The 27587-nt window shown below is 53.1% G+C and overlaps 1 protein-coding gene across 4 annotated transcripts in view; it reads left to right on the top strand.

Moving 5' to 3' along the window:
* The window catches only part of PIK3CD (phosphatidylinositol-4,5-bisphosphate 3-kinase catalytic subunit delta), a 70872-nt gene that overhangs the window by 37755 nt on the left and 5530 nt on the right, over window positions 1–27587 (top strand). For 2 of the 4 annotated variants that reach the window (XM_060170933.1, XM_060170934.1), the window contains exons 3-19: window positions 6645–6816; window positions 16068–16296; window positions 16368–16585; window positions 17615–17794; window positions 18086–18238; window positions 18690–18779; window positions 20187–20408; window positions 20831–20927; window positions 21013–21143; window positions 21914–21964; window positions 22049–22216; window positions 22307–22428; window positions 22539–22682; window positions 22787–22886; window positions 26518–26696; window positions 26781–26884; window positions 27173–27251. In XM_060170933.1, the coding sequence (XP_060026916.1) occupies window positions 6676–6816; window positions 16068–16296; window positions 16368–16585; window positions 17615–17794; window positions 18086–18238; window positions 18690–18779; window positions 20187–20408; window positions 20831–20927; window positions 21013–21143; window positions 21914–21964; window positions 22049–22216; window positions 22307–22428; window positions 22539–22682; window positions 22787–22886; window positions 26518–26696; window positions 26781–26884; window positions 27173–27251 (2408 nt within the window). In that variant the 5' untranslated portion in view covers window positions 6645–6675. Of the gene's footprint in view, window positions 1–6644; window positions 6817–16067; window positions 16297–16367; window positions 16586–17614; window positions 17795–18085; window positions 18239–18689; window positions 18780–19398; window positions 19639–20186; window positions 20409–20830; window positions 20928–21012; window positions 21144–21913; window positions 21965–22048; window positions 22217–22306; window positions 22429–22538; window positions 22683–22786; window positions 22887–26517; window positions 26697–26780; window positions 26885–27172; window positions 27252–27587 lie in introns of those variants that run through there. The other 2 variants (XM_060170935.1, XM_060170936.1) reach the window with 2 other exon arrangements.

The raw sequence follows: 27587 nt of genomic DNA, 5'->3' as shown, positions 1-27587 counted from the left end.
CATAGCACTCATAAGGTACTATACATTATTGTTAAAAAGAGTAGCAGTCTCCAATATAAGAAAATAAACTGAGAGAGAAGTTGCTGCAAAGTGAATGAAATGTACAGAAGACTGCATGACAGACATGCAAGTAACATCCAGTGATGTGCAAGTGCCGGCCAGGATTATGAGTCCCTGCATCCAGATTCAGGAGACTGGTATTCCTGCGCAGTCTGAAGACATCCGTCACCCCAAAAGCTTAACGATGAGCTGTCGGTGAACTCCAGGGACAGCCTGTCACCCAGAACATTCTTCAGAGGCTGTCCCGCCATGCCCCATCTGGAGCCTCTTGTGACATTAGCACTGACCTCTGCAAAAGGATCTAGGAACCGTGGGGAGAAGAGTCAGAGGTGCGGGGTCACCATCTAGCTGCAGGGTCGTCAGGTGTCGACTCCGGGTACTGAGATGTCAGCAGGAAGGACGGGGTCAGCTTTTACAAGCAGCCCAACTTCCAGACAAAGCCCTTTTCCCTTGATGCCTCCATGAGTGAAAGCTACATTGCAGATAATAGAAACTTTCAGCTGCCAGTGACAGAAAGCCCAATTAAGACTGCTTTGGGGTTGAAAAACAGAAGAAAGAAAAGAAAGGGCTGGCTGGTGGCACATCTAGTTGAGCAAGCACACTGCCACGCTGCCATGTGCGCACGACTGACTCAAGCCCTCTGTCCCCACCAGCAGGAGGGAAGCTCCCTGGGTGCTGGAGCAGAGCCACAAGTGTCTCTTTCCCTCTCTCCTTCCCTCTCCCCTCTCAATTTTTCTCTTTCCTATGAAATAATATAAAAAAATGAATAAGTAAAAATAAAGGGAAAATGGCCAGCTAGAATGGTAGATTCTTCTAACAGGCACTGAGCCCCAGCAATAACTCTTGTGGCAATAAAATAATCATAATAATAATAGGGAGTCGGGTGGTGGCGCAGCAGGTTAAGCGCAGGTGGCACAAAGCACAAGGACCGGCGTCAGGATCCCGGTTCAAGCCCCAGCTCCCCACCTGCAGGGGAGTCGCTTCACAGGCGGTGAAGCAGGTCTGCAGGTGTCTGTCTTCCTCTCCCCCTCTCTGTCTTCCCCTCCTGTCTCCATTTCTCTCTGTCCTATCCAACAACAATGACATCAATGGTGACTACAACAATAACTACAACAATAAAAAAACAGCAAGGGCAACAGAAGGGAATAAATAAATAATAAAAAATTAAAACATAATAATAATAAAAAGGAAGAAAAGCAGCAGGCTGACAGGATTGACAGAGTCTAGATTCGGACAGCTGCACCCAAAGAGTCAGTGTGTCCTCGGGACCCAGCTTACACGCTGAACTTGGCTTCCCTCCAGGCTGGTCTCTCTTCAGCTCCCATACCTGGAGGCAACCACTGGTCACTGACAGGTGCAGGTAAAAAACCTGTCTTTTCTGCTACCCCAGAGGGGAGTTCGCTCACCCCAGATCCAGATGTCAAGCCCCTTCCACTGACCTGATATCCATGTATCCGTCCAGAGCCAGTGTGGCCAGGAAGGGATGCCCAGTGACTACACGCACCACCAAGCAGGCTGCCAGGCTAGTCCCTGTGGTTGAGGGTGATGTGTACATGTCTCAGCTTTGTGTTTGTAGATGGTTTAGTGTCGTTCCTGCCTCGTATTCCACTGGCGAGGAGAGCGCGGTTTATTTTTCCATTCTCCTGGTCTTGTGTGTCTGGGAAGTGTCTGGCCTGAACACTGGGGACAGGAATGCTGTAGATGTCCTTGCACACATCCCTTGCCACAGGTGGGCCCTTGGATAACATGTTGTTCAGTGTGATTCATTATAATGTTGAAGAGGAAACAGGAATCCCAGCTGACATGGAACAAGGCGATGCCGTTTGAGAAGATGGACTTGTTATAGATTGTCTTACTTAAAGTCACTTTTCAAGAGCCTGTTGTGAGTGTCAGATGAGGCGTGTGTGCTGTTGTGTGTTGTGTGTACACACCTTGGAGTGGGCTTGCTGGCCTGTAGGGCACACGTCATACTGTCAAGCCGCTTTCCAAAGTGTCTGTGTCCGTTTGCGTCTTCGGTGCAGTTTTGCTGTCCTGGGATGAGCTGCCGCCTGCACCTCCAGGTGTGGACTTCACAGAGAGTATGGCTTGTGAGTATGCATCCTGTGTCCACAGAGGAGGGTGTGCCCCTTCTCTCCTGTCCTCTGTCTAGCCCTTGACTATGCCTTATCCACACCCTCCTGAGTCTCCTGCAGGAATGAGTTATCTGTTTATCTATTTACTTATTGGCAGAGCGGGGGCATGCATATTTTCACCAGTCCTGGGACATCTCTGTACAGGAGAGAGAGAGAGAGAGGGAGAGGGAGATGGGCATTACCATGATGCGTCCTCTGGGGTGCCAGGTGCCAGGGCCACGTACACGGCAAGGCACACACGCTACCCGGTACGCTATCTCTCTGACTCTATTCACTTAGCCAGTGTGTTGCTGGAGAATGGACCCGTGGCCGTCTGCCTGGACATTACTGCTGAGTGGCCTCCCTGAGCCAGTGTTAAACTCTGTATCCTTAGAGAGAAAAAGGAGAGGGAGAGACCAGCAGAGAGGAAGAGCAGAGGGAGGGTCCTCAGATGTTACTCCACACTCCTTGCAGGTCCCTTGGTGGCCCAGGGCCTCATCCCTGGTAAGGCATATGCTGTCCGGCCTCACTTGCCGCCCCATCTCCAGACGTCAGCATTGGTGTAAATGTACTCCTCGAATCCCAGCTGGCTGCCATAGCAGTAACACCTGGGGTCGAGGGTGCATTATCTCAGAGCCCTCGTCCTATGGCTGGAGTCCCACGGGCTCATGCTTCCAGACGGACAAGGGGCAAAAGTGCCTCGACTCTCCAGGTGTGGCCACAGCAGTGAGTGTGACACAGCTGAGCAGTGTCAGGACTTTGCAAGATTCCTGACTGCCCCTGCCATTTTGAACCAAGAAGGAAGACTTTGGCCTGGCCGTTCTCAGAAAGAGGAACCCCAAGTAGGATGTGGTTCTATAACCAGAGGAAGCGGATCCCAACAGTGGTAACGCAGCAGGGCGCCGGGCTGGTGTGGCCTGTTCCCAGCACAGCTCCTGCATCCACCAAGGGTGAAGCCTGGGCTCCACTGGCAAGACACTCAAGGAACCTCTCCCAGAAACCGAGCGTCTCCTTCCAGCTAGTGTTAGAAGTCATTTAACTCCAGGACGATGTGACTGCAGGACAGTACTTTTCTTTAAAAAAAAAAAAAAAAAAAAAGGAGGGGAATATAAAGGGAAAACCAGTGCATCTCACTGAGTCAACATTAGAAAGTGTGTTCAGAGGCTGGGTGCCGACACACCAGGTTGGGCTCACATGTCACACGTTAAGCACAAGGATCTGGGTTGAGCCCCCAGTCCCCATCTGCAGGAGAAAAGCTTGTGAGTGGTGAAGCAGGGCTACAGGCATCTCTCTGTCTCTCTTCCTCCCTGTCTCTCCCTCCATTCTCAATTTCTGGCTGTCTGTACCAATAAATAAAGATAAAAAAATTAAAAGAAATGTGTGTTCGTCTAGGGCTGAGTCTTGGTGCATCTAGTTAAAGTCGATAGTATTAAGTACAAGGACCTGCACAAGGATCCTGGTTCAAGCCCCCAGCACTCCATCCGCAGGGGGACACTTTACAAGTGGCAAAGCGGGTCTGCAGGTGTCTCTCTTTCTCTCTTGCTCTCTGTCTCCCCCATCTCTCTCAATTTCTCTCTGTTCTATCCAATAAAATGGGAAAAATGACCACCAGGAGCAGTGAACTTATAGCCTCAGCACTGAGCCCCAATGATAACCCTGGAGAAAAGACACACACACACACAAAGTATCCAATAAGTAAAAAACTAAAATAGGGGGTCAGGCAGTGGCGCAGCGGGTTAAGCACACGTGGCACGAAGTGCGAGGACTGGCGTAAGGATCCCGGCTCGAGCCTTCTCACTCTTCCTGCTCTGCGTTTTGCTTCAGTTAGATGAGTAGACAGACTGACCACACTGGAGCTTCCCTGTGGAGCTCCTCTCACGTGGTGCTGGGGCTCCTGCCTGGGCCACACCTCTGACAAGGCACATGCCTGAGCCTGTGAGCCGCCTCTCAGCCCCCACATGTAATTATTTTAACTAATTCATTATTTTATTGCCACTGGGGTTGTTTCTGGGGTTTAGTGCCTGCACTGTGAACCCACTGCTCCCGGTGAGTGGCCAGTTTTCCTTTCCTTCTTTTTTTATTAGCTAGGACAGAGAGAAATAGAGTGAGGGGAGAGGGGGAGGGAGTGACACCTGCAGACCTGCCTCACTTCTCATAAGCTCCCTGCCCCCCACAGGTGGAGAGCAGGGCTGGAGCCCCAGGTCCTTGCACGTGGCAACCAGGTGTCCCACCACCCACTACCCACCACCTCACATGTAACTCTTGAGCGTTTGAGCTGTGGAAAGTGTGTTTGAGCAAAGGAGCTTTAAAATACCTTCTTTCATTTTAATTCGTAAGTGTGTGGGAGTCAGACTGTGGGGAGGTAGTAACCGGCAGAGTAGCTGGCTGTATACTTGGAGCCCGGGAATTCCATCCCCAGCATCACATGTGGGACTCCAGAGGTGGTGGGCAGTGCTTCATGCTCTCATAAAGGGAAATTAAATTAAAAAATTGGGTGGGGCTACAACTCAGAAATGTGAGGCTCTGACTCTGTATAAATTGAGAATTGATCATTCTACTGCAGGACTTTTTAGTATATTTAGAACAACTCAGGCCTTTGAGCCTAATTTTCACCTGTAAATGTATGCAAGCTACACGCAGACAGACAGTTTCTGGTGAAAATCTAATCTGAAAATCCAATGCTTTATCCACCGTGCCACCTTTTGGGCCACAGAAAATTTAATCTGAATTACTATGTGGTCATCATTGTTGGTCTCCTCTTCCTCCTCCTCCTCTTCCTCTTATCTTTTGGATAGAGAGGAAGAGGCAAGGAGAGTGAAAGAGACCACAGCACAGAATTCTGCTTCCTTCAATGTGGTGGAGGCCAGACTCAAACTTGGGTCTTGTACATGGCAAAGCAAGGCACTACCCAAGTGAGCTATTTGCCAGCCTTTGATTCCTTCTCCCCCTCTCCTTTCTCTCCCCCCCTCCTGCTTCTCCTGTGACAGGAAGGAAGAGAAGATGGAACCATAGAAAACAATGGATATGGACACACACACACACACACACACACAGAGAGAAATAATAGTTAGCTTATGTCTGTCTGTGTCCTTGGGAGAACCACTGCAGTTTTCAGTGGAGGGAATGGGGACACAGAACTCTGGTGGTGGGAATGGTGCAGAATTATACCTCTGTTGTCTCAATTTTGTAAATTAATATTATATCACTAATAAAGAAGAAGCAAATAAACTGCTTGGGGGAAGATAGCATAATGGTTATGCAGAGAGACTCTCATGCCAGAGGCTCTGAAGTCCCAGGTTCAATCCCTTGCACCACCATAAGCCAGAGCTGATAAGTGCTTTGGTTAAAGAAAGAAAGGAAGGAAGAAAGAGAGAAAGAAAGAAAGAAAGAAAGAAAGAAAGAAAGAAAGAAAGAAAGAAAGAAACTGTTTCTGGGGTTGGCAGTGGTGCACCTGGTTGAACATACACATTACCATGAGCATGGACTGGAATTCAAGCTTCTGGCCCCTGCTGCAGAGGAAGCTTTACAGCAGGCCTCTCTCCATCCCTCTCTCCTTCTCCCCCACCCCATTCTCTGTTTATCTCTGTTCTATCAAAAGAAAGGGGGAAAGAGTGTGAGGTAATGACCACCAGGAGCAGTGAGTTCATTGTCCAGGTGCCAGGTCCCAGCAATAACTCTGGTGGCAATAAAAATAACAAACTCTTTCATGATGGAAAGCCACTTAAGTTACTGATTTCTGCTTTAAAAGTTTCAGAGAACTAAGTCTTCACCCTTCTCAAATTCTGGGTTGTCTCAGTGATCCAGCCATTCCTGAGCTTTGTCTCCCATGAGTCTGTATTCCCTGGGCGGTGGGGGGATTGGCCGGGGGTCTGCTAATTGCTGATGCCTTGAACTTGGGGCCCTAGACTGAGGGGTGCAGACAGATGAGAAATGATTCAGCCTCTGAGACAGTAGACTGGGGCAGTGAGAACTACAGGCCGCCCTGGATGGGCTGAGGGAGGCTAGCTATGGACGCTGTCCCACAGGCAGGCCTAGGACTCTCAGGCGAGCCTGCTGCTGTCAGGAGTCCTGACCACCTGTCTGCTGATGGCTTCCTCTGGGCTGGCAACATAGCTCACCTGGATAATGCCCGTGCTTCCCCACCATGCTGGAGGAAGCTTTGGTGCTGTGATGTCTTCCCTCCTGTCTCTGTCTTTCAAGGGGAGAGGGAGATGGAGAGGCAGAGAGACACCTGCAGCCCTGCTTCACCACTTGGGAAGCTTTCCTCTTGCAGGTAGGGAGCAGGGGCTTAGCCTGGGTCCTTGCACACTGTAACGTGTGCACTTGACCAGGTGCACCACTGCCTGGCCTGTCTCTCTCTCTCTGTCTGTCCAGCCACAACAAAAGGACACAGTAGACTAAATGGTTCTTCCAGAGGGCTCCCTGGCCCACCTGTGGGGGCTCATTTGCCTTTGCTTTTTTTTTTTTTTTCAGGACAGCTGGTATCTCAGAAGTGAGGGGCAGGATGCCCCCTGGGGTTGACTGCCCCATGGAATTCTGGACCAAAGAGGAGAACCAGAGTGTGGCAGTGGATTTCTTGTTGCCCACAGGGGTGTATCTGAACTTCCCCGTGGCCCGGAATGCTAATCTCAGCACCATCAAGAAGGTACCCGCTCAACTTCAAGCCGGTCCTCAGAGCTTGGAACCCAGAGAGAGAAACAGACTCGAGCCACACAGTTTCTCAGATTCGAGATCCTTGGATGTGATTGTTAAAATACAGAAACGGGGGAGTCGGGCTGTAGCGCAGCGGGTTAAGCGCAAGTGGCGCAAAGCACAAGGACCGGCATAAGGATCCCGGTTCGAACCCCGGCTCCCCACCTGCAGGGGAGTCGCTTCACAGGCGGTGAAGCAGGTCTGCAGGTGTCTATCTTTCTCTCCTCCTCTCTGTCTTCCCCTCCTCTCTCCATTTCTCTCTGTCCTATCCAACAACGACAACAACAATAATAACTACAACAATAAAACAACAAGGGCAGCAAAAGGGAATAAATAAAATAAATATTTAAAAAAAAATACAGAAACAGGCTGGTGGGGCTGGGCAGTGGTGCACCAAGTTTAGTGTGCTTGTTACCGTGCTCAAGGATCTGGGTTCAGTTACCCAGTCCTCACCTGCAGAGGGCAAGCTCTTCATGCAGAGTGAAGCAGGTCTGCAGGTGTCTCTTTCTCTCTCCCTCTCCCCTCCTCTCTCAAGTTATCCCTGTCTTATCAAATAATAAAAAAGGATGGGGAAAACGACCCCTGGGAGCAGTGAATCTGTCGTGCATGCACCAAGTCCCAGCAATAGCCCTGGTGGCAATAAAAAAAAGGGGGGGTGGAGACGAGGGGCTGAGACATAGCTCACCTGGTAGAGCATGCTCCTTACCATTCAAAAGGCTCTGGGTTCAAGCCCTGGGACCGCATGGGCCGCAGGAACCAGGGGGGGTTTCATGCTTAGTGGAGCAGTGCTGGGTAGGTCTCTATCTGTCTCTCTCCCTCACCTTTTTTTTTTTTTTTAAATTTTTGTTATCTTTATTTATTTATTGGACAGAGTCAGCCAGAAGTCAAGAGGGAAGGGAGTGATAGAGAGGGAGAGAGACAGAGAGACACCTGCAGCCCTGCTTCACCATTTGCAAAGCTTTCCCCCTGCAGGTAGGGACCGGGGGCTCGAACTCAGGTCTTTGAGCACTGTCATGTGTGCGCTTAACCAGGTGCACCACCACTGGGCCCTTCCCTCACCCTTTTTAATAATTATTTTATTTAACCTTTATTATATCAGGTAAGCACCATCATTGTTTTTATTTTATTTATTTAAATTTTTATTATTGCATAGAGACAGAGAGAAATTGCAAGGGGCAGGGGAGATAGAGCAGGAGAGAGACGGAGAGACACCTGCAGCCCTGCTTCACCATTTGTAAGCTTTCCCCCTGCAGGGGGACTGGAGGCTTGAACCTGGGTCCTTGCACATCGTAGTGTGTGCACTTAACTGAGTGCACCACTGCCTGGCCCCTTTGCTCCCTCTCCCTTGATTTGAAATACAAGAAAGAATCATCCCCATTACCGCAGAAAAATAAATATAAATAAAATAATGTTAGGCTGAGTGGTGGCTCACCCAGTTGGGTGCATACATTATGAAGTGCAAGGACCCAGGTTCAAGCCCCTGCTCTCCACCTGCAGTGGGGGAAGTTTCACAAGTGGTGAAACAGGGCTGCAGATACCTCTCCTCTCTCCTTTTCTGTCTCCTCTGTCAGCTTCTCTTTGTCCTGTAAAAAATATATAAGCACCAGGAGTGGAGAGTTCATTGTGCAGGCACCAAGCCCCAGTGATATAGCACTCTGGTGGCAAAAAAAAAAAAAAAGAAGGTAGTTAGATAGACAGACAGACATCCGGGAATCGACTTGTGGTCCAAGTCCACCTGCCTTTGTTTCCCATGTCCTCGTTTACCTCAGGTGTCGTCTCCCCCCCAGCCCAGGATGCTGCTTATCTTGGTGAGTCTCCATTCTGGCCAGAACGTGCCATCATTCCTTGGAGCTACAGCCACTGAAGAGGATTTCTGAGGGTCCTCTTTAGAGCAGACATCAGAGTAAACACACGCTTTGGAAATAATGTTTGGTTCTGTTAATGATTTTCAGGATGACTCACTGAGTCAAGGGATTAGATATTTGGAAAGTATTTACAGCAGGCTACTTGGAGGCTTTCCAGAGGGCCCGTCATGTTACAGAGTGTAGGTTCTACAGGCTTGTGCTGAAGGCAAGGTTTTTTTTTTTTTTTTTTTTTTGCTTCCAGGGTTATTGCTTGGGCTGTGTGCAGGCACTATGAATCCGTCACTCCTGGTGGCCATGTTTTCTTTTTTTTTTTTCTATATATTTTTTTATAAATGGAAATATTGACAAGACCATAGCATAAGAGAGGTACATTTCTACACAATTCCCACCACTAGAGTTCCATATCCAATCCCCTCCCTTGATAGCTTCCCTATTTTTTTTTAACCAGAGCACTGCTCAGCTCTGGCTTATGGTGGTGTGGGGGATTGAACCTGGGACCTTGGAGCTTCAGGAATGAGAGTCTATTTGCATAACCATTATGCCATCTACCCCTGCCCACTTCCCTGTCCTTTACCCCTCTGGGAGCATGGACCCAGGGTCATTGTGGGGTGTAGAAGGTGGAAGGTCTGGCTGCTGTCATTGCTTCCCTGCTGAACATGGGTGTTGACAGGTGGATCCATACTCCCAGCCTGTCTCTCTCTTTCCCTAGTGCGGCAGGGCTCTGGGGAAGTGGGGCTCCAGGACACATTGGTGGGGTCGTCTGCCCTGCAAAGTCAGCTTGGCATCATGATGGCATCATGATAGCGTCTGGAACCTGGTGGCTGAAAAAGAATTAAGGGGAGTCGGGCTGTAGCGCAGCGGGTTAAGCGCAGGTGGTGCAAAGCAGAAGGACCAGCATAAGGATCCCGGTTCGAACCCCGGCTCCCCACCTGCAGGGGAGTCGCTTCACAGGCGGTGAAGCAGGTCTGCAGGTGTCTGTCTTTCTCTCCTCCTCTCTGTCTTCCCCTCCTCTCTCCATTTCTCTCTGTCTTATCCAACAACAACAACAATAATAACTACAACAATAAAACAACAAGGGCAACAAAAGGGAATAAATAAATAAAATAAATATTTAAAAAAAAAGAATTAAGATAGAAAGCAGAACAAATTGTTGACTAATCATGAACCTAAAGGCATGAATATTGCAGATGAAGATTTGGGGTCTCCGTTTTGGAAAAACTAGTAGGTCTATTTTAGGTATATTCCAAAGGGTTTTTTCAAATTTTTTTAAATTAGGACAGAGACATTGAGAGAGGAGAAAATGATAGACACCTGCAGACAGTCTGCTTCACAACTTGTGAAGCAGACCCTCTGCAGGTGTGGAGCAGGGCCTCAAACCCAGGTCCCTGTGCTTGGTAATGTGTGCTTAACCAGGTGCACCACTAACAGCCCGAGGTATAGCTTTTTTTTTTTTTTAATAATTTAAAAAATTTATTTATTCCCTTTTTGTTGCCCTTGTTATTTTATTGTTGTAGTTATTACTGTTGTTGTTATTGGTGTTGTTGTAGGACAGAGAGAAATGGAGAGAGGAGGGGAAGGCAGAGGGGGAGAGAAAGACAGGCACCTGCAGACCTGCTTCATCACCTGTGAAGTGACTCCCCTGCAGGTGGGGAACCGGGGCTTAACCGGTGTCCTTACGCTGGTCCTTGTGTTTTGTGCCACCTGCACTTAACCCGCTGTGCCACCGCCCATCCAGCTCGGAGGTGTGAGCTTTTTACAGCCTTGAAAGCCATACCTGGGGAGTGGAGGAGGGGAGACAGTGGGCCATCCTTGGAGTGTGTGTTGTTTTTTTAATCTTCTCTTCCTGGGGATTTTTTTCTTTACTATTCATTTTTACTTACTTATATGTCTTACTTGTTATCAGTAGTTTGCTACTAGACTGTCAGATCGCAATGTATAGCTCCACACCACACCTCCCACCAGAGTTCTGTGTCCTCACCTCCCAGTTCCCAAAGATACCCATCAGAGTTCTCACAGGTCTTGCAGTTTGCTGGCTTCTGTTCTGCTTGGACTTTTTCTTTTTTGGCAAGTTCCTGTAAGTCAGCTCTCTAGACTCCACGTATGAGTGGAGCCATCTGGTCGCTGTCTCTCGTGTCTTATTTCATTAAGCATCATCACCTCCAGTTCCATCCACTTTGTCCCAAGGGGCACAAAATCATCTTTTCTGATCACAGAGTTGTATTCCATGGAATAAATATCCTAGGGGATTTCTTTTTTTTTTTTAAAGAATTTATTAATTTACTCATGAGGAAGATAGGAGAGAGAAAGACATCACTCTGGCACATGTGCTGCAGGGCCTCACAGCTGTGGTTGGGAATCCAGTGCTTTGTGCATTACACCACCTCCCAGGCCACAGAGAATTCTTTAAAGGAAAAAAAAGCCCCTCTTTCAAGACTGATGGAGACACATCAGAATAGCCATGATCCAGCCATACAAAATGCCTCTTTCCTGTTTTCTTGTCTGCACATCATGGGGCTATGTGATGCTTTTTAAAAATTTTCTTTATTGGGGAATTAATGTTTTAAATTTGACAGTAAATACAATAGTTTGTACATGCATAACATTTCCCAGTTTCCCATATAATAATACAAGCCCCACTAGGTCCTCTGTCATCCTTTTTGGACCTGTATTCTCCCCCCGCCAACCCCAGAGTCTTTTACTTTGGTGCAATACGCCAACTATGTGATGCTTCCAACGTCTTTTACATCTTGTTATCTGAGTTAGAATTTAGCATCTTCTTTTTTTTATTGTTGTAGTTTTATTTATTTATTTATTTATTCCCTTTTGTTGCCCTTGTTGTTTTATTGTTCTAGCAATTGTTGTTATTGATGTCACTGTTGGATAGGACAGAGAGAAATGGAGAGAGAAGGGAAAGACAGAGGGGGAGGGAAAGACAGACACCTGCAGACCTGCTTCACCGCCTGTGAAGCGACTCCCCTGTAGGTGAGGAGCCAGGAGCTCGAACTGGGATCCTTATGCCCGTTCTTGTGCTTTGCGCTGCCTGCGCTTAACCCACTGCGCTACCGCCCGACTCCCTTATTGTTGTAGTTATTATTGTTGTTGTTATTGATGTTGTCATTGTTGGATAGGACAGAGAGAAGTGGAGAGAGGAGGGGAAGACAGAGAAGGGGAGAGAAAGACAGACACCTGCAGACCTGCTTCACCACCTGTGAAGCGACTCCCCTGCAGGTGGGGAGCAAGGGGCTCGAACCGGGATCCTTACGCTGGTTCTTGTGCTTTGCAACACATGCGCTTAACCCGCTGCGCTACCGCTGACTCCCAGCATCTTCTTTTTTATGTTAATGTCATGTAGACCTCACCTTAGAGTTCTTGGTGTGTGTGTGTGTGTGTGTGTTAATGTCATGTAGACCTCACTTTAGAGTTCTTGGTATGTGTGTGCATGTTGATGTCATGTAGACCTCACCTTAGAGTTCTTGGTGTGTGTGTTAATGTCATGTAAACCTCACCTTGGAGTTTTTGGTATGTGTGTGCATGTTGATGTCATGTAGACCTCACCTCAGAGTTCTTGGTGTGTGTGTGTGTGTTAATGTCGTGTAGACCTCACCTTAGAGTTCTTGGTGTGTGTGTGTGTGTGTGTTAATGTCGTGTAGACCTCACCTTAGAGTTCTTGGTGTGTGTGTGTGTGTTAATGTTGTGTAGACCTCACCTTAGAGTTCTTGGTATGTGTGTGCATGTTGATGTCATGTAGACCTCACCTTAGAGTTCTTTGTGTGTGTGTTAATGTCATGTAAACCTCACCTTGGAGTTCTTGGTATGTGTGTGCATGTTGATGTCATGTAGGCCTCACCTCAGAGTTCTTGGTGTGTGTGTGTGTGTGTGTTTGTGTTAATGTCGTGTAGACCTCACCTTAGAGTTCTTGGTGTATATGTGTGTGTGTGTGTGTTAATGTCATGTAGACCTCACCTTAGAGTTCTTGATGTGTGTGTGTGTTAATGTCATGTAGACCTCACCTTAGAGTTCTTGATGTGTGTGTGTGTGTGTGTGTATGTTAATGTCATGTAGACCTCACCTTAGAGTTCTTGGTGTGTGTGTGTTAATGTCGTGTAGACCTCACCTTAGAGTTCTTGATGTGTGTGTGTGTGTGTGTGTGTGTTAATGTCATGTAGACCTCACCTTAGAGTTCTTGGTGTGTGTGTGTTAATGTCGTGTAGACCTCACCTTAGAGTTCTTGATGTGTGTGTGTGTTAATGTCGTGTAGACCTCACCTTAGAGTTCTTGGTGTGTGTGTGTTAATGTCGTGTAGACCTCACCTTAGAGTTCTTGGTGTGTGTGTGTGTGTGCGTGCGTGTTAATGTCGTGTAGACCTCACCTTAGAGTTCTTGGTGTGTGTGTGTTAATGTCGTGTAGACCTCACCTTAGAGTTCTTGGTGTGTGTGTGTTAATGTCATGTAGACCTCACCTTTGAGTTCTTGGTGTGTGTGTGTTAATGTCGTGTAGACCTCACCTTAGAGTTCTTGATGTGTGTGTGTGTTAATGTCGTGTAGACCTCACCTAAGAGTTCTTGGTGTGTGTGTGTGCGTGTTAATGTCGTGTAGACCTCACCTTAGAGTTCTTGGTGTGTGTGTGTTAATGTCGTGTAGACCTCACCTTAGAGTTCTTGATGTGTGTGTGTGTGTGTTAATGTCGTGTAGACCTCAGCTTAGAGTTCTTGGTGTGTATGTGTTAATGTCGTGTAGACCTCACCTTAGAGTTCTTGGTGTGTGTATGTGTGCGTGTTAATGTCGTGTAGACCTCACCTTAGAGTTCTTGGTGTGTGTGTGTTAATGTCGTGTAGACCTCACCTTAGAGTTCTTGGTGTGTGTGTGTTAATGTCGTGTAGACCTCACCTTAGAGTTCTTGGTGTGTGTGTGTTAATGTCGTGTAGACCTCACCTTAGAGTTCTTGGTGTGTGTGTGTTAATGTCGTGTAGACCTCACCTTAGAGTTCTTGGTGTGTGTGTGTGTGTGTGTGTTAATGTCGTGTAGACCTCACCTTAGAGTTCTTGGTGTGTGTGTGTGTGTTAATGTTGTGTAGACCTCACCTTAGAGTTCTTGGTGTGTGTGTGTGTGTGTGTTAATGTTGTGTAGACCTCACCTTAGAGTTCTTGGTGTGTGTGTGTGTGTTAATGTTGTGTAGACCTCACCTTAGAGTTCTTGGTATGTGTGTGCGTGTTGATGTCATGTAGACCTCACCTTAGAGTTCTTGGTGTGTGTGTGTTAATGTCGTGTAGACCTCACCTTAGAGTTCTTGATGTGTGTTTGTGTGTGTTAATGTCGTGTAGACCTCACCTTAGAGTTCTTGGTGTGTGTGTGTTAATGTCATGTAGACCTCACCTTAGAGTTCTTGGTGTGTGTGTGTTAATGTCGTGTAGACCTCACCTAAGAGTTCTTGGTGTGTGTGTGTTAATGTCGTGTAGACCTCACCTTAGAGTTCTTGGTGTGTGTGTGTGTGTGTGTTAATGTCGTGTAGACCTCACCTTAGAGTTCTTGGTGTGTGTGTGTGTGCGTGTTAATGTCATGTAGACCTCACCTTAGAGTTCTTGGTGTGTGTGTGTGTGTGCGCGTGTTAATGTCATGTAGACCTCACCTTAGAGTTCTTGATGTGTGTGTGTGTGTGTGTTAATGTCATGTAAACCTCACCTTAGAGTTCTTGATGTGTGTGTGTGTGCGTGTTAATGTCATGTAGACCTCACCTTAGAGTTCTTGGTGTGTGTGTGTGCGTGTTAATGTCGTGTAGACCTCACCTTAGAGTTCTTGGTGTGTGTGTGTTAATGTCGTGTAGACCTCACTTTAGAGTTCTTGGTGTGTGTGTGTGTGTGTGTGTGTTAATGTCATGTAGACCTCACCTTAGAGTTCTTGATGTGTGTGTGTTAATGTCATGTAGACCTCACCTTAGAGTTCTTGGTGTGTGTGTATATATTTTCCCCAGCAAGTTGCTGAGATCCACAGGAATGTGACGTGTGTTTCCTGCAGTCTCACCCCACCCCACCATTTGATGTCGGTTTTTTCATGTTTTTATTGATACCAGTGGCCAGCTAGTAGACACTTTTCAGCTTTTCTGGCCATCTGGTGTTTGCCGCAGTCACAGGGAACCTGTAAATGCTGCCCATGGCTGTCATCCAGTCTCTTGGCAGGACACCAGGTCTGGCCCTCCGCAGCCTGGCAAGCCCTGGTCTGTATTTGTCAGCATGCTTATCATTCTTCTTATGGAGTTGGGCTTGAATCACACCCACTGCTTCACTCACCTCACGTGCTCTCTGTCAGAGTTCTCTGCTCCTCCCTGTGCTCCCATAGTTCTCGCAAAGTCCACGAGACGGTCTGGTCAGCATGTGGGTTTTCAAGCTCTTTGGTTTTAGCTGCTCACATCTGTGTGTCGTGAGGCCCTCCAGCAGCTGGCCTGCACCTGTACTTTATCAGCACAACCACCTCCAGGGGCATCCATTTTGTCCCGAGTGATTCAATCTCCTTCCTTCCTCCCTTTCCCTCTCCCTTCTTCTCTCTCTCTCTCTCGCTTTCCTTCTTTCTTCTCCTCTTTCTCCTTTTCCTCCTTTTTATTTTAAATTTTTTGTTTGTTTGTTTTGTTTTTAACCAAAGCCCTGCTCAGCTCTGGCTTAAGGTGGTTCCAGGGACTGGACCTGGCACTTCAGTGGCTAAGGTACAAAAGTCTCTGCATAACCATGAGGCGTCTCCCCCACCCTCACAGTCGTGTCTTTTTTGATTGCTGAGTAGTGCCCCACTGAATATAGTCCTGTAACTTCTTTATTCAGACACCGGTTGCTGGACATGTAGATTGCTTCCATGTTTTGACTATTGTAAATTGTGTGACTCTGAGCTAGGGGTCCACGTATCCTATGGAATTAGTGCTTGCCTGCCCTTGGCCTACAGGCGTGGAGGTGGTGTCACACTGCTTGACTGGACACCTACCCTCGGAGCACCACCCAGGCCTTGGTTCAGTCAGGAGAGTTCGTGCCCCATCACAGGCTAACAGTTCCAGACTTAGTCCCAGTATTCCAAAGTCAGGCTGGCAGAGCCAGAGCGATCGATGGGCTGGGGACTCCCGATGGCCAGAGCCCCAGGGTGGTGACCCACAGGAGACTGGACTCTGCTCAGCTGGGATCCCATACTGGAACCTGTCACAGGGACCAGAGAGGGAGGGTCTTGGGGACAGACAGACCCACGTGGCCGGTACCCCAGGATAGTGGGGAGAGTGGCCCCCTCATCTGGAGTCCACCTTTGCCCCCAAGGGCAGGGTGCCGGGCCGGGGCCGGGGCAGAGGGGCTGACTGACTGACTCCCTCACAGGTGCTGTGGCACCGGGCCCAGTACGAGCCGCTCTTTCACATGCTCAGTGACCCCGAGGCCTACGTGTTCACCTGTGTCAACCAGACGGCGGAGCGGCAGGAGCTGGAGGATGAGCAGCGGCGGCTGTGTGACATCCAGCCCTTCCTGCCGGTGCTGCGCCTGGTGGCCCGGGAGGGCGACCGGGCCAAGAAGCTCGTCAACTCGCAGATCAGCCTGCTCATCGGCAGAGGTAGCCCCCGGGCCTGCCCCCGGCCCCTGAGCCCTGCCCACTGTGCTGACCTGCCCCCCCACCCCCCTCAGGCCTCCACGAGTTTGACTCCTTGCGCGACCCGGAGGTGAATGACTTTCGGGCCAAGATGCGCCAGTTCTGTGAGGAAGCGGCCATGCGGAGGCAGCAGCTGGGCTGGGAGGCCTGGCTTCAGTACAGCTTCCCCCTGCAGCTGGAGCCCTCCGCGCACAGCTGGGGGCTCAGCACCGACCGGGCCCTGTTGGTCAACGTGAAGTTTGAGGGCAGCGAGGTGAGTGTGGCCTCTACCAGGAGCCGGCCCACCTGGCGCCACACTCAGGCAGCCTCTACCCCAGGGCTGCCCGCCCGGCACCACACTCAGGCAGCCTCTACCCCACGGCTGCCCACCCAGGGCCACACTCAGGCAGCCTCTACCCCACGGCTGCCCACCCAGGGCCACACTCAGGCAGCCTCTACCCCACGGCTGCCCACCCAGGGCCACACTCAGGCAGCCTCTACCCCACGGCTGCCCACCCAGGGCCACACTCAGGCAGCCTCTACCCCATGGCTGCCCACCCGGCGCCAACTCAGGCAGCCTCTACCCCACGGCTGCCCACCCAGGGCCACACTCAGGCAGCCTCTACCCCAGGGCTGCCCGCCCGGCACCACACTCAGGCAGCCTTTACCCCAGGGCTGCCCGCCCGGCGCCACACTCAGGCAGCCTCTACCCCAGGGCTGCCCACCCAGGGCCACACTCAGGCAGCCTCTACCCCACGGCTGCCCACCCAGGGCCACACTCAGGCAGCCTCTACCCCAGGGCTGCCCGCCCGGCGCCACACTCAGGCAGCCTCTACCCCAGGGCTGCCCACCCAGGGCCACACTCAGGCAGCCTCTACCCCACGGCTGCCCACCCAGGGCCACACTCAGGCAGCCTCTACCCCACGGCTGCCTACCCAGGGCCACACTCAGGCAGCCTCTACCCCACGGCTACCGCCCGGCACCACACTCAGGCAGCCTCTACCCCACGGCTGCCCACCCAGGGCCACACTCAGGCAGCCTCTACCCCAGGGCTGCCCGCCCGGCGCCACACTCAGGCAGCCTCTACCCCATGGCTGCTTCCCCTCTGGGACCCCTCACGCCCCCACCAGACCTCCCACCCCAGAATCACTTTCCCTCGGGCAGCTAGTGGACACCCTGCCTGGCCAGATGCCCGTGGACTCTGGGTCCATCCCTCGGCCAGGTGCCCGCCTGTCTTGTGTGGGGAGCACTAGGCGAGCCCACTCTGTACCCGGGGCGGGCGCTGACTCTCCCCCTCCTGCAGGAGAGCTTCACCTTCCAGGTGTCCACCAAGGACCCGCCCTTGGCACTGGTGGCCTGCGCCCTCCGCAAGAAGGCCACGGTGTTCCGGCAGCCGCTGGTGGAGCAGGCTGAGGACTACGCCCTGCAGGTGAACGGGAAGCACGAGTACCTGTACGGCACCTACCCGCTCTGCCAGTTCCAGGTGAGGGGCCTGGGCGCCAGGGCTCCCCAGAGCCCTAGCTGAGGCCCAGGTAGGGCTGTGGAGGTGGTCTCTGCGCCCCCTTGAGCCAGAGAGACCACCCCGTGGGGTCGGGGTGTCCCCGCGCTGGCCCGGCCTTCCCTGGGGCCATAAGAAGGCCTCTGTTTCAGAAGGTGGAGAGGTGTCAGCAGGAGAGGCCCCTGGCCCATGCGGTGCTCGGCATGAGGTGTCCCTGTATGGCAGCTGAACGGGGACAGCCAGGGACACCCCATCAGCCGACGACATTGCCCCCAGTATATCTGCAGCTGCTTACACAGTGGGCTGACCCCCCACCTCACCATGGTGCACTCCTCCTCCATCCTGGCCATGCGGGACGAGCAGAGCAAGCCCGCACCCCAAGTCCAGAAGCCGCCACGCAGCAAACCACCCCCCATCCCCGTGAAGAAGGTGAGCCCTGCCTCCCTGCCCCAGAGCCCCAGAGCCCCAGAGCCCCAGAGCCCCAGGCAGTGCTGGGGAAGGCTGGGACCTCAGGCCCTGGCATGTGCTGACAGGTGGGTTTGAGTGTAGGCAGCAACATGACTGGGGGGCATCCCTCCACTGGAGGCAGAACGGGCACCCCTGAAAACATCCAGTAACACTGGCGCCCACAGCCCCCACAGAGCAGGTGTGGGTGAAGGAAGATGTCGCAGGCAGGCCTCTGAGAAGCCTGGGCCATCCATGCCAGTGGCCCTGCACCACCCCCTTCCTCCCTCTGCCAGTGGCCCTGCACCACCCCCTCCCCTCCCCTCCCCCTCCAGTGACCCTGCTCTACCCCCTCCCCTCCTCCTCCAGTGGCCCTGCTCCCTGCCTCCCCACCCCCTCCAGTGGCCCTGCTTCACACCCTCCATCCCCCCTCCAGCCATCCTGCACATCCCTGTGGTCCCTGGAGCAGCCCTTCTGCATCCAGCTGATCCAGGGCAGTAAAGTCAACGCAGATGAGCGCATGAAGGTAGGCGCCTGGGGGCAGCTGGGGGCTTTGCACAAACAAAGTGTCTGTCGGGGGGCAGCTGGGGGCTTTGCACAAACAAAGTGTCTGTCGGGGGGCAGCTGGGGGCTTTGCACAAACAAGGTGGCTGTCGGGGGGCAGCTGGGGGCTTTGCACAAACAAGGTGGCTGTTGGGGGGCAGCTGGGGGCTTTGCACAAACAAGGTGGCTGTCGGGGGCAGCTGGGGGCTTTGCACAAACAAGGTGGCTGTCAGGGGGCAGCTGGGGGCTTTGCACAAACAAGGTGGCTGTCGGGGGGCAGCTGGGGGCTTTGCACAAACAAGGTGGCTGTCGGGGGGCAGCTGGGGGCTTTGCACAACAAGGTGGCTGTCGGGGGCAGCTGGGGGCTTTGCACAACAAGGTGGCTGTTGGGGGCAGCTTGGGGCTTTGCACAACAAGGTGGCTGTTGGGGGGCAGCTGGGGGCCTTGCACAAACAAGGTGGCTGTCGGGGGGCAGCTGGGGGCTTTGCACAAACAAGGTGGCTGTGGCCTGCAGGGTGGCAGGAAGGGCTGACACAGTGAAAGCCACCTGACCACATTACCCAGCATCCCGCGGGGTGGTTGTGAGCTACTTCAAAACAGGAAGGGGGGTGGGGGACCGCGGGGCAGCACAGAGGCAGATTCACAGAAACCGGCCGGAGAGTTCTGGGTATCTGGCTTAGGTGGAGGTGCCGGGCCTGGCCCAACCCAGGGATGTGGAAACCACAGTCTGTGAGGTGACCAGAGCAGCAGTTCCATCTGGGCTGTGCCTGGGGGCTCCTAGCAGCCAGGGAGATGTGTCCAGCAGGCCTCCAGCCCTCCCGGCCCACCCCAGGGTGCTGAGGGTGGGTGACAAGTCTGGGCAGGCCAGTGGGGCAGCAGTGCTGAGCCTCAGTCCTCAGGGCATCTGGGAAGTGCAGGCTTTACTGGACAGGGTAGTTCTGCAGGAATCCACGTGGGGGTGGGGGTTCCAGGACACAGGGGTGGGGTTCCTAGGGAGTATTTTCATTGGAGTCACTTCACTAGCAGGGAAGGTCTGATGAAACCTTGGAGTGCGGGATTGGTGTGCTGCCCCTCCACCCCCACCCCCACCCCCACCCCAATTCAGTTCTGAGGAAGAGAGGGGACCTTGGGTGTTAGAGCTAGAAGGGCCCCTGCTAGTCCCAGTTGGGAGTGGGGTGGGGACAGGCCTGGGCCAGCATGTCCCTTTCTTCCACCTATCCTGCTTCAGAGGGAAGTGGGGAGGCCCTTTCCACAAAGGGAGTGAGATGCACACCTGGGTGGGGTGAGGATGGTCCGGGCCAGTAGAGGGGTAGGTGGATGGGAGAGACCTGGGAGAAGAGGAAGCCGGTCCCACCACCCGGCACCCCCAACCTGCGTTCTACCCCCTCAGCTGGTGGTCCAGGCTGGTCTCTTCCACGGCAATGAGACACTGTGCAAGACTGTGTCCAGCTCGGAGGTGAATGTGTGCTCGGAGCCCGTGTGGAAGCAGCAGCTGGAGTTTGACATCAACGTCTGCGACCTGCCTCGCATGGCGCGGCTGTGCTTTGCGCTCTACGCCGTCATCGAGAAGGCCAAGAAGGCCCGCTCCACCAAGAAAAAGTCCAAGAAGGCGGTGGGTGGGGTTGGAAGGAGGCCGGCAGCCCTGCTGGGCCCAGTCCCCTCTCTGTCCCTGGGGCTGGAGACTGGCCCTGCCCTGGAGTGGCTTCCTGGGCCTTTGGTCCTGCCTGGATGGAGGCATTGCCTTGGGTGGGGGAAGCCAGGGACCTCCCAGCCTCCATGGAATGGTGCCCAGAATCCGCAGCTGCTGAGAAAGCCAGCGACTGGGCACACAGTCACTGGGCCTGGGGGTGACAGTCCACCGAGTCACACAGACTCACCTGCGGCTAAACCGGACCAGCTTCCTTGGGGCTCCCCAAGAGGCCAGATGGGGCCGTGCTCGCCGACCTGGGGCTCGCAGGCAGGGACACTAAGCCCGAGACGGGGACGGGGACAGGGCCTGGGCTGCACTGACCCGCCCGCCTGCCTCTGCACCAGGACTGCCCTATCGCCTGGGCCAACCTCATGCTGTTCGACTACAAGGACCAGCTCAAGACGGGCGAGTGCTGCCTCTACATGTGGCCCTCCGTGCCAGGTGGGCCCAGCTGCAGGGGGTGGCACTGGGGTAGAGGCTCCACAGAGGGCCGTCCCCTTGCAACTTCGCCTGTTTTTGTGGCCAGACGAGAAGGGGGAGCTGCTGAATCCCACGGGAACTGTGCGGAGCAACCCCAACACCGAGAGCACGGCTGCCCTGCTCATCTGTCTACCAGAGGTGGCTCCTCACCCTGTGTACTACCCTGCCCTGGACAAGGTCAGCGAGGGGGCCCCTTGCCACTTGGGGCAAGGATCCATCCCCCCCTAAAGATGCAGGGCTGAAGGCAGACCTTCCTGGCTCTGCCCCCTGTTCCAGAGAGCAGCCCATGCACCCACCGAATTGCACTGGGCTAGGGATGGAGCCCTCACACCCAGGCGAGAGCCCCCTGACTCTGAAGCCTCTTGGCCACTCTGGTCCCCAAGGAACTTTGGGCCCTGTCCCAATTGGGAGACACTTGGGTCATCACTGATGGAACAGATGCTTCTAGCATCCTGTAGGTGAGGGCCAGGGGGCACCTAGGTATTTGGGGGACAGTCCCTATGGGTGAGAACTCTCACCCACTCACCCCTCTGGTGGCCTGAACCATCCTCATCCCACCCAGGTGTGAACCCCACTCCCTTTGTGGAAACGGGTGACCAGAGGGCCTTCCTACTTCCTGAGAGGGATAGATGGCCTCTAGGTGGAAGAAAGGGACAGGCCTGTCCCTTTTCTGCCCCAGGCCTGTCCCTTCTCTGTCCCAGCCTAGCCCCTTCATGCCCCTGGCCTGTCCCTTCTCTGCCCCAGACCTGTCCCTTCTCTGCCCCAGCCCTGTCTCTTCTCTGCCCCACCCTGTCCCTTCTCTGCCCCAGCTCTGTCCCTTCTCTGCCCTAGGCCTGTCCCTTCTGTGTGTCAGGTCTGTCTCCCTACTTGGACCCTCAGGGCCAGTTGTGTGAGGTGTGCCACCGGCCCTTGGGTGCAGGCTCATAGAGCAAAGTCTCTTGTTGCAGATCCTGGAGCTTGGGCGGCATGGGGAGCAGGGCCGCTTCACAGAGGAGGAGGTGAGCTGGGGGTGGAGATGGTGGGGTAGGGAGCCAGGTGTCAGCGCTCCCCTCGCCCACCCACCCGTGTCTTCTGTCTTTTAGCAGCTGCAGCTTCGGGAGCTCCTGGACCGGCGGGGCTCTGGGGAGCTGTACGAGCACGAGAAGGACTTGGTGTGGAAGATGAGGCATGAGATCCAGGAGCACTTCCCAGAGGCGCTGGCCCGGCTGCTGCTGGTCACCAAGTGGAACAAGCACGAGGATGTGGCCCAGGTGGGTGGTGGGAGGGCCCGGAGACGGGAGGCAGGGCCTGGAGTCTGGCTGTCAGTCCTCTGTCACGCCCCATCCCTGCCACACCTCCAGATGCTATGCCTGCTGTGCTCCTGGCCCGAGCTGCCGGTCTTGAGCGCCCTGGAGCTGCTGGACTTCAGCTTCCCAGACCGCCATGTGGGCTCCTTCGCCATCAAGTCCTTGCGGAAGCTGACGTGAGCCCCCCGAGGGGGCGGGGGCGGCCTGACCCTTTTGAGGGCTACCAGGCCTGGCAGCGACTGTCAGAGGTGAAGCTCCAGGCCCAGCCGGTGTCCGTTCCCCGCAGGGATGACGAGCTTTCCCAGTACCTGCTGCAGCTGGTGCAAGTGCTCAGGTACGAGTCCTACCTGGACTGCGAGCTGACCAAGTTCCTGCTGGACCGGGCCCTGGCCAACCGCAAGATAGGCCACTTCCTCTTCTGGCACCTCCGGTACACAGGCTCACCTGTCTGGGTGGGGGCGGCCTTCAGGGCCCTGCCTGCTCCGAGGGAGGGCTGCGGCCACCAGCCGCCCGGCTGAGCTCAATCTCTCGCAGTTCCGAGATGCACGTGCCTGCCGTGGCCCTGCGCTTCGGCCTCATCATGGAGGCCTACTGCCGGGGCAGCACCTGTCACATGAAGGCGCTGATGAGACAGGTGAGGTCCTGGGCATGGCTGCCCTAGGGGGACTCCTTTAGACTGTCCTGGGCATGGCTGCCCTGGGGGGCTCCTTTAGACTGTTCTGGGCATGGCTGCCCTGGGGGGGCTCCTTTAGACTGTTCTGGGCATGGCTGCCCTGGGGGGCTCCTTTGTCGTTTTCGACGGGTTAGGTTGTTTTCTCCGGGCTGGCTTCACGGGCGGGTAACAGACGACCAGGGACTCATAGTTGAGCTGTAGGCAGTATCTCTTTATTCATGCAGGAGTCAGCACAATCTAAGCCGAGCTAAGCTAAACTCAAGGTAAAGTACTCTAAAACTCACAATGCTGTCTTTATATATACTTGTCAAGTAGGGTGGAAACAGGATGTGACATAGAGAGGGTGGAGAGAAAAGTGACTGGTGAAAATCAGAGTGTGACAAAGAAGGGGCAGAGCAGGCGAGAATCCTATCACTGAACCACAGTGCCCTGGAGGGAGGGTGGAACTTGTTAACAGTGGTTATGTAAATAGAATAGTGTTAAGCAGGGGGGATTTAAACCAAATGAAACAGAAGGGGTCTCATGCATACCAACAATTCCCCCTTTCTTTTTAACTAATGGCCATTGTAGGGTGAACAGAAATGTATATCATACAGGCGTTTTCAAAAGAACTGGCATAAGACATGGTAAACAAAATAGGCGAGCAGCAATAACCAGTGTGATGCCAAGGAGAGCTTTTCTTGCCTCAAAGGGCAAGGCCTAGCAGGCGAAAGGGCATTTCTTGCCTCTGGGAACGCTTCATGCCTCTGGGGGCATCTCTTGCCTCAAAGGGCGTTTCCTGCCTCTGTGGGCATCTATTGCCTCTTGGGGCGCTTCATGCCTCTGTGGGCATAACCTAATAAGGAGGGGGAGTTTTCTGCCTCTGGGACAGAGCCTGCAGGCGAGGGGACATGGTCTATAAAGTTTCAAGGCAACTGGCTGAAGTTAGTCTTTGAGAAACACAGCAGTGTGTACCAGTAAGTCCGATGGAGGTGTCAGTCCAAAGTAGCTGACCACAGAAGAAAATGCCGGAGGATGAAACGCTGCACGTCTGTCTCGATGGGGAATGTTGGCCACCAGAATTCTGCTTTTCTGTAGAGAGTGAGCTTTCGAGTCTGTGAATCTGTTTCTTCAGGCCGTGCCAGGTCACATCATTGGTTTCCGGGGGCGATGTCAGAGAACAGGGGTCCAAATGGATTTCCGGGAATTCCATTTGAGTAGATGCTTTTTCATGTGAAGACTTGACAGCTGAAATTCACTTACTTGTCAAACAAAACTTGTAGCAGATTAGAAGTTTACTATCATTGATAACTCCATTATAATTGGAAGTCCTTTCTAGTATCATTTCAAGGTTGTTAAAACACTTTAAACTCAATAAAATGTGGAAAGGTAAACAGAAGAACCACGGTTAAAAGCCTTAGGCATGAGAATAATTAACATAATCATTGCACTATCTGCCCCACCCATAACTCATACAGTTTTCAGGATTAAACGTTTCAGATTCATGTCAAGACGTAAAAGAGAAATCATAGGAGGGAAAAAACAATTTTTGAATTGTTTCTGGATGTCTCTAGAAATCATGGCTGCGTCCAGCATTTTTTTTAAGTCAATGTCAAACAAAAATTCAGTCATTCAAATCATTCTCTTATGAAACGCAACTTGAACCAGATTATCAAGATCTCACCATGTAGGATTAAGAATCCCCGGAGGGCGACCTAGTTCAAAAAGCTCCTCGAAATTCCATTTAGGGTGCTTCGGACTGTTCCTGCTGGATTGCTTCAGGCACCCATTTTTAAAAGTGTCTTCCCATCAAAGAAAGAATCCAATCAGGAGAGTAAAACTAACCACGTGTCTCCATACTTGGGAACTGCCAGGGTACTCGAGAATGCTCCTCAAACTAGAGTAGTCCTTCTCCACGGGAAACATTCGAGAAGAAGTCCAGAAAGTCCCAGGGGAAATCCCCATGCATATCCCAAGGTCTACGATCACGGTCATAAAGAATGGAATTATGGCCTGGAGCGAAATGTAGTCCTTTTCCTCAGGAAACATGGGAGAGGGAATCCAGAAAGTCCAAGGAGAAATCTCCGTGCATCTCCCAAGCTCTATTATCCCGGTCATAAGAAACCAAAGTTCCCGGTCAGGGAAACAAAGTTTGGCCCAGAGCAAAATGTTCCAGAGACAGAGAAACTGTCTCATGATGAAACAGTAGAGGCTTTGGCAAACCTCTTCGTAAGTAGAAGAGAAGACCATAGTGCATAGGTAGGCAAAGTCTTCACTTATCTGGGAGTTGCGCAGGTCTGGTCCCACGTTGTTGCGCCGTATGTCGTTTTCGACGGGTTAGGTTGTTTTCTCCGGGCTGGCTTCACGGGCGGGTAACAGACGACCAGGGACTCATAGTTGAGCTGTAGGCAGTATCTCTTTATTCATGCAGGAGTCAGCACAATCTAAGCCGAGCTAAGCTAAACTCAAGGTAAAGTACTCTAAAACTCACAATGCTGTCTTTATATATACTTGTCAAGTAGGGTGGAAACAGGATGTGACATAGAGAGGGTGGAGAGAAAAGTGACTGGTGAAAATCAGAGTGTGACAAAGAAGGGGCAGAGCAGGCGAGAATCCTATCACTGAACCACAGTGCCCTGGAGGGAGGGTGGAACTTGTTAACAGTGGTTATGTAAATAGAATAGTGTTAAGCAGGGGGGATTTAAACCAAATGAAACAGAAGGGGTCTCATGCATACCAACACTCCTTTAGACTGTCCTGGGCATGGCTGCCCTGGGGGGCTCCTTTAGACTGTCCTGGTCATGGCTGCCCTGGGGGGGCTCCTTTAGACTGTCCTGGGCATGGCTGCCCTGGGGGGCTCCTTTAGACTGTTCTGGGCATGGCTGCCCTTGGGGGGCTCCTTTAGACTGTTCTGGGCATGGCTGCCCTGGGGGCTCCTTTAGACTGTCCTGGTCATGGCTGCCCTGGGGGGGGGCTCCTTTAGACTGTCCTGGGCATGGCTGCCCTGGGGGGGCTCCTTTAGACTGTCCTGGGCATGGCTGCCCTGGGGGGGGCTCCTTTAGACTGTCCTGGGCATGGCTGCCCTGGGGGGTTCCTTTAGGCTGTCCTGGGCTGGTGGGGGCGGGGGCTGCCCACTTTAGAATCTCCTGGTTTGGGCTGGGGGAGTAGCATAATGGTTATGCAATACAAGACTCCTGCCTGAGGCTTCAAAGTCCCAGGTTCAGTCCCCTGCACCACCATCAGCCAGAGCTGAGCAGTGCTGTGGTAAAGGGAGGGAAGAGGAAGTAGAAGAATCTTCTGGGTTGGGTGATGGCTCGTCTGTCTAAACACACATGTGTGCACAAGGACCCCGGTTTGAGCCCCGGGTCCTCACCTGCAGAGGGGAGCTTCACGAGCAGTGAAGCAGGGCTGGGGGTGTCTCTCTTGCTCTCCCTCGTGATCTCCCCCTCCCCTCTCAGTTTCTCTTTGTCTTCTCGGATAAAAAACGAAAAGGTTGGGGGTATGGTCACCAGGAGGAGTTCCGTGGACCCATCTTCTGGGCTGGGCTGGGCTGGGCTCTGTGCTGCCCCCTGCCCCCAGCTCGCTCACACTGCCTGCCTGTCCACCTGGCCAGGGGGAGGCCCTGAACAAACTGAAGGCCCTGAACGACTTCGTCAAAGTCAGCTCCCAGAAGACCACCAAGCCGCAGACCAAGGAGCTCATGCAGCTGTGCATGCGCCAGGAGACCTACGTGGAGGCACTGTCCCACCTGCAGTCCCCGCTGGACCCCAGCACCCTGCTGGCCGAAGTCTGGTGAGCCCTGCGCCAGTCCCCCCCCCCCCCCCCCCGCCCCAGGAGGCCCGCCCCAGCCGCCCTGACTGTTCTCCGGCCTGGCAGCGTGGAGCAGTGCACCTTCATGGACTCCAAGATGAAACCGCTGTGGCTCGTGTACAGCAGTGAGGAGGCGGGCAGCACGGGCATCATCTTCAAGAATGGGGATGGTGAGCCAGCAGGGCGGTGGGAGCCAGGCTGGGTCCCGGTCTCCCAGCTCTGATGGGGACGGGGAGCCAGGCAGATGGGGGTCTGTACAGGGAGCGAGCCAGGCAGGGGTGGGGTGGGGGTGGGTCAGGCTGAGCCCCGTTCTCCCCACCCTGACCGGACAGTGACCTGGGAGCTAATCTCTGCTGAGCCCCCCACTATCCCCACCCTGACCCAGTCTGCCCTCGGGAGGTCCCTGAGGGGAACTGGAAGCCCACTTGAAAGCTTCTTCCTTCCTGCTGGCCGCACAGACCTCCGGCAGGACATGCTGACACTGCAGATGATCCAGCTTATGGATGTGCTGTGGAAGCAGGAGGGGCTGGACCTCAGGTGAGAGCCTGGCCTGCTCTCCCTGCTCTCTGCTCTCTCTGTTCTTTCTGCTCTGCTCTCTGCTGTCTCTGCTCTGCTCTCTCTGCTCTGCTCTCTCTGCTCTCTGCTCTCTCTGCTCTGCTCTCTCTGCTCTGCTCTCTCTGCTCTCTCTGCTCTGCTCTCTCTGCTCTGCTCTGCTCTGCTCTCTCTGCTCTGCTCTGCTCTGCTCTCTCTGCTCTGCTCTCTGCTCTCTGCTCTCTCTGCTCTGCTCTCTCTGCTCTGCTCTGCTCTGCTCTCTCTGCTCTGCTCTCTCTGCTCTGCTCTGCTCTCTGCTCTCTCTGCTCTGCTCTCTCTGCT

This window comes from Erinaceus europaeus, chromosome 13 (assembly GCF_950295315.1).
Source record: "Erinaceus europaeus chromosome 13, mEriEur2.1, whole genome shotgun sequence".
NCBI classification, from domain to species: Eukaryota; Metazoa; Chordata; class Mammalia; order Eulipotyphla; family Erinaceidae; genus Erinaceus; species Erinaceus europaeus.
Note: the sequence above shows the minus strand (reverse complement) of the source record. Positions and strands in the feature narration are given on the sequence as shown.